The sequence below is a fragment of the Acanthochromis polyacanthus genome, chromosome 12 (assembly GCF_021347895.1).
Source record: "Acanthochromis polyacanthus isolate Apoly-LR-REF ecotype Palm Island chromosome 12, KAUST_Apoly_ChrSc, whole genome shotgun sequence".
Classification (NCBI taxonomy): Eukaryota; Metazoa; Chordata; class Actinopteri; family Pomacentridae; genus Acanthochromis; species Acanthochromis polyacanthus.
The window spans coordinates 18,053,439-18,059,503 of record NC_067124.1 but is presented as its reverse complement, the minus strand read 5'-3'; the positions used below and the strand labels follow the sequence as shown (position 1 = coordinate 18,059,503).

Genomic DNA, 6,065 nt, shown 5'->3' with positions numbered 1-6,065 from the left:
CTCTTCACTGAACACCTTTGCACTTGACAAACTGCAAAAAAAAAAAAAAATCCTATTACCTCCTGCACTGTCTGTAGACACCACAGTCTTATTACCACACTTGAATTTGTTTTATGGTTCTTATCCAGGTTGTTTTCTCCAGACTAGATCCTTGCTTGTGTTTTATCTACTCTCAGATGTACGTTGTTTTTGATAAAAGCATCTGCTAATGAAATTGTAGAATTGTAGACAGGTGGAGAACATCTGAGACAGAAAAGAGGACAGGCAGATGGAGAACTGGGACGATGCAATAAATAAACTTTATTCAAAGTGCCAAACTTTATCTACACTTGTATAAACAAACTTCATTTAAAGTTGAGTGATGTGAAATAAAAGTCCTTTGAATTCAATAATACAAACTTTATGTAGGTTGCAATTAATTATTCTTCAGAGTTCCATAAATAATCCGTATTTACACCGAAATAACTACACTCCATTTAAACTAACATTTTAATAACCTGAACGTGAACATTTACACGTTAAGATAAACTCTATGTACATATAATATCTAACTACGCTTTTTATTTTACACTTGAACAAGCAGAACTTCATGTAAAGCTAAATAGTGAAGCTATAGTTAACTGGAACAGTGTAATAACCCCCCAGTTTAATACTGAGAACACAGAGCTCATTAAAGTTACATTAGATGTTCTCTGGACGGTGACTGACCGTAAATTCTCCTGCGGAGGTTCCTGAAGGGACAGTTCTCTCTGAGCCGCAGCAGACAGGACCTCCTCCTCACCGGCACAGACTCCATCAAGTAAACCTTCGAGTTTAGCAGCAGAACTCCGACGGAACGTTGAGGTTCTCCAACAGTTCAGAAGCTCCTCAGACAACAAAAAACCCTATCTGCACAGTCCTACATCTTCAAAATAAAAGCCTGTCTGCCGTCAAATCAGGGAAACACGGAAGAATCTTAAACGGAACAAATAAAATGCGAACATCCTTCCAAAATAATCCTGTTTATTGACCCCTGATGAGAACACTGTTGAAAGGAAGTTACTGATCTTTGACTGGAGCCTTAGTATGAGTAAGTCTAAACTGTTTTCACCTCAATTATTTTTTATTTAAAGATATCAAATGAAATGCTCCCACAGGACACCTGAATAACTCACCTGTCAGCTGTGTTCACTACATCCTGTGTCATTATTTTTTTTTTTTATCAAAGCTGTCACTCACGTTTCACAAACAATTACTTTACAGATGACTTTCAGAATATTTGCATTAATACGATTAAATGGTGCCTTTATTTTTGAGACAGAGTATTGTACTTCCTGTGTGTAGGTGAACTTGTTCACCTGGAAAAACTGGTTTACGGTACCTGGAAAACTGGTTCACCTGACTGTAGCACAGACGATCAATTACCATTAGAGAATTAATATATACACACATATAGACACACTGACACAGCTTCACCTTAAATTCATATAAAGATTTAAGCTTTAATGTTGTTTCAGATATTTGCAATCAATTAATCAATTATGTTGATTTATAGTGTTTATACAGAGAAAAGTTGTGAAAGAATACTTTTCAGCACACCTTTCTCATTCACATTGATGTACAATTTCACATCCGTTGCAAAACAAAATGCTGTTTAAAAATCAGGTTTTCCTGCAGTGAAGACAGAGTGAGTAACAGATCAGATTACTGAGGAATGTGATGCAGGTTTACCTGAGCAGGTAAACTATTAGATGCATTAGGTCTTCATCATTCTGTCCAATCTGTTGGACTAAAATGAAGCTGAGGAACATTAAAGTGTCAGAAAAGAACTGATTTGTTTGATGAATTACAGAAGCAGACACAAAGTTTTTTTTATTTTTTTTTATTGATTATAAATAGCATTGATTATAAAATTGAATTTACAAAATAAAATGAACAGAAGGTCAATCAAAAACTAAACTGTAAGAAAGTCTGTGATCAAATGTTACAAAGTTACTGAACACTAATCAGTTTTCATCCTTTACGATCCCAGGTCATTGATTACTGATGAGCCGTCATCCCCAGAACCTCTGTTTGGCGGGGGGCGGAGCCTGCAGCTCTCCAGGTGGCTCGCTGAAGATGGACGACGACGCTTCCACCGTGAAGATGAAGTAGAAGTTTGCTGCCATCATGGCGATGCTCGGCAGGAAGGAGAGTCCGAACCCAAAACCACGAATGCTGCTGCCAAACGCTGCTGCAGCCCAGTAAACCAGCCTGTAGGGAGAGATCAAGCCTTCTGATTATTGATCATTCTGTTTACTGACTGTTCTGTTTATCGATCTGTCCTACAGTTTGCTGTAAACCTCACCGTCCAAAGGCAAAGATGATAGTCAGCAGCGGGACAAGCTTCAGCTGCTCCTGGCTCAGGTACATCGCCATGACAACCAGCTGCAGGAAGTAGATCAGGAACAGGGAGGCAGAGTCAGACACAAACCGCCGATGGACAGCGACCTGTTGAAGCTCCGCCTCCTTCACCTCATCATCAAACAGAGGCCGAATCACACCTGTCCTGACCCGACTAAAACCTAGGACCAGCCAGCCTGAAAGACAAGTGAGACACAGACAGGTGAGACGCTCAGGGACAGTTAAAGTGTGAGCTGCTGCGTCTCTTCTTCGGTGGTGTTGGACTCACCGAGGACGATGGGGGCAGTGGCGAACACGGAGCAGCGCAGCGTGTAGACGAGTCTGAGGGCGGCGCCGTCCATCAAGGGAGCGTCAAACGGCAGGAAGACAAAACCCCCCCACACCAGGAATGGGAAGAAGAGCGCTGATGTCATCAAGGACACGCCCATTTTTAAGACGTCCCTGTTTGGACAGCCCTGTCCACCTGAGACAGACCGGTGAGAAAGAAACAGGTTAAAACCTCATCCAGCTGAGAGAAACAGGTGACAGTCAGACAGTTGAGAGAGACAGACGGACAAGTTAAAACCCCACCCAATGGGGACAGATGGACAGGTAAGACAGACAATAAAACAAATAGACGGGTAGAAAGCTGGCAATCTGAGAAAGACAGGTTGACTTTGTAGGTATTTATTTAGGAATGTGTTTGAGGTAATTATTTAATCACAGGTATTTACATTTGGCAGGCGGTGTGTCCTCGGCCCACTCATACTGGTAGCCGTGTTGATTGTAGTCCTGGGGCACATGGGGACCGAGGAAGGGACTGTTCTCTGACTCCATTTCCCAGAATGCGTCATTTTCTCTTGGTGAGGATGGGGACGGGAGGACAGTTACTGCAGGACTAAACACCTGAGCTGCTTTCTCTGGCAGGTGGTTCTCTTCAGGCTCCTCCTCCAGGTGTGTCTTCAGCCCCGCCTCTTCATCTCCCACCCTGCTCTCTGCCTTCAGCTGTCTCTCACTTTCTGTCCAACTGGACGCCTCACGGAGAGACATGTCTGACCTCACACTCATCCTGTCCACATTCCCTGACTGTTTGCCTGTCCTTCTACCTGTCTGACGACCTGTCTCTCTGTATGCGGGCCATTGCAAGGTGCTGGGCTCTGTCATGGCGGTCGTCACCACCTCATCCTCTTCCTGTTTCATCCCCCCACTGTCCTCCATCTGGTGCTTCCTGTCGGGGGAACAGAGAACATCTGTCAGGTGAACCAGGTAAAGACAAGCTGCAGGAGTTGACATTACTGTGACATCAATCCATGAATGATGTCAGACTTCTTAGTCTGACAGACAGTTGGTCCATCAGAGAGTCTCACACCTGAAATCACACAGAGTACCCTACTACAAGGATCATCCAGCACCACAGAGTACTCTGTTAAAGTACTAGTATCCTACAGCTCTAAAGAACTCTGATGGTGCAGAGTTTCACAGGTTGTGCCTCACCTTCATTCTGCTGCAGGGTGAAATGCTCTAGTTTGTATTTCTTAGTTTAAACCAATCACAGTTGTTGTGGGTAGAGCTAAGCGAAGGATGCGACGGTGTAACTGTTCCGGTGAAACATTTGCAGCAGAACTTAGATTAAAATGGAGAATGTTTTACTGCACGATGCTGATCCCGGCTGTCATTTTCTGTCAGCTGTTACCTGCATCTTACATCAGACTACAGCAGGTGATTTCTCAGGTTGTGCTTGTAGAAGACAACTGACAATCAGATCAGCTTCACTGGTTAGCTCAGTTTAGCGATCAATCACTGATCACTGCAGAGTGACCTGCTTCCAGTTCATGACACTTTGTATGACAGGAGCAGCTCACCTGTTTCACCTGGCACTGTCTACACATAAACATAAACAGCTGTCCAAATGACACACAGACTGGTGAGGTGATTTCAGGATGAAACTGATGGCTCACTTTAGACCGAACGGAACTCTGTCAGTGGGTATGTTGAGCCTAAAGTCACTAAAGTCAGAGTTTCATTATCATGAAGGTGGCTCACTTTTAACGTGTTAGATTTCCATGGTAACTGATGCTACACAGCTAGGTCTCTATGGTAACTGATGCTACACAGCTAGGTCTCTATGGTAACTGATGCTGTGGAGTGGGCTCTTCATGGTAACTCATGTTGCAGAGCTAGATCACTATAGTAACTGATGCAAACTTAAATTTAAATTTCCTGTAAGAAGTGTCTCCCTGTAACCAAATTGTGATGCATAGATCACTTGAATATGTGTTTATGTTTGGTCTATTTGCACTGCTGGTACTGCAGCTGATAGAACACAGATTAGAACATTGATAAATTATTACTATTTATTATGGAGAATATTCAATAACATTAATTTAATTTTGATTAAAGTGATTTCCTGCATTATGGGGCTGTGTCAGACCCAAATACACTTAAATACAATGCCATGTTTAAATATATAAAGTCTAAAGTTTAACAGCTCTAATGTACAGCTGTTAGTTATCAATGAACAACTTGAACAATTGAAATATATTAACACGTGATTAATGGTTTTCTACCTGTTGATCCAGTTTAAGCAAGTCTGGATATGTTGAACCTGCTTCTGAAGCGGTTTGTTTCTGTCACCTGTTGCCACTTTTCACCTGTACGTTAAATTAACAGCAGCGTAGTGTTGGCCCCGCCCACTACATGACATTGTCCTGGTTGTAACATACTGCAGCAAAAGACTAGTGAATGTAAAAGCAACAGTACGTTCCACCTGCGTCTGCTTTACCTGCAGAGAGTTTCTGATCAATACTCTAAAACATTCTGATCGATATTTAGACTGAGTCGGATCAATGTTCTCCGGTAGGGAACGAAACACCTCCGAGCTAACATGCTAACAGAGCTAAAGGTCCGGGTTAAAGTGCAGAAACACTCACAGATCCCGGTCAGATCCCGGTTCTGGCCCTGGTTTTGGTTCTGGTCTTTCTTCTGGTTCTTCTTCTGGTTCTCCTTTTGGTTCTCTGGTTCTTTTCCTGGTTCTCTGTTCAGCTGTTGTTGTTCTTCCTCTTCTTCTGTTGTGGTGAAACTCTCCGGAAGTTCAGCTCAGGTGTGGCACGTCAGGTGAGTTAAAGGGAAAGTGGAGCTAGAAAATCTGCCGACAAATATTCACATACAAGCAGCTAATACAGTAGCTACTCATACAGAGTACTACATTACATTTTCTAGTAGGCCTATTATACAGTACTCATACAGAGTACTATACTACATGGTCTAGTATTATACAGTACTCATACAGAGTACTACGTTACATGTTCTCGCATCATACAGTACTTATAGAGCGTACTACATTGCATGTACCAGTATTACACAGAATTCAAACAGAATACTATGTTACATGCTCTAGTATTATACAGTACTTATACAGAATACTACATTGCATACTCTTGTATCATACAGTACTCATACAGAGTACTCTGTTACAGGTACTAGTACCATTCAGTACTCTACAGGCAGGTGTGTGTTGTGCTGTCAGCTGACTGGTTGGTTCTGAGCTTAGCAGGATGACATGACTGCCTCCCTCCCTGTGTGATGTGTTGCAACTGATTGTCATGGTAACAGTGTCAGTTAGTACCAGATGTGAACAGATGTTTCATTCAGAGGCTGCAGTCTTCACATAGTCTCTGTGTTGTACTGTAGTAGTGACACACTGT

The 6,065-nt window shown here is 42.4% G+C and overlaps 1 protein-coding gene across 1 annotated transcript; it reads right to left on the bottom strand.

Moving 5' to 3' along the window:
* Positions 1 to 1,461: 1,461 nt before the first annotated feature.
* tmem79b (transmembrane protein 79b) lies at positions 1,462 to 5,472 on the bottom strand. The gene is made up of 5 exons (XM_022212315.2): positions 5,292 to 5,472; positions 3,096 to 3,589; positions 2,651 to 2,845; positions 2,327 to 2,558; positions 1,462 to 2,232 (listed from the first exon to the last, which is right to left on the bottom strand). The coding sequence occupies exons 2-5, from the start codon at positions 3,577 to 3,579 to the stop codon at positions 2,034 to 2,036; spliced, it is 1,110 nt and encodes a 369-aa protein (XP_022068007.1). The 5' UTR covers positions 3,580 to 3,589; positions 5,292 to 5,472; the 3' UTR covers positions 1,462 to 2,033.
* Between the last annotated feature and the right edge of the window lie 593 nt (positions 5,473 to 6,065).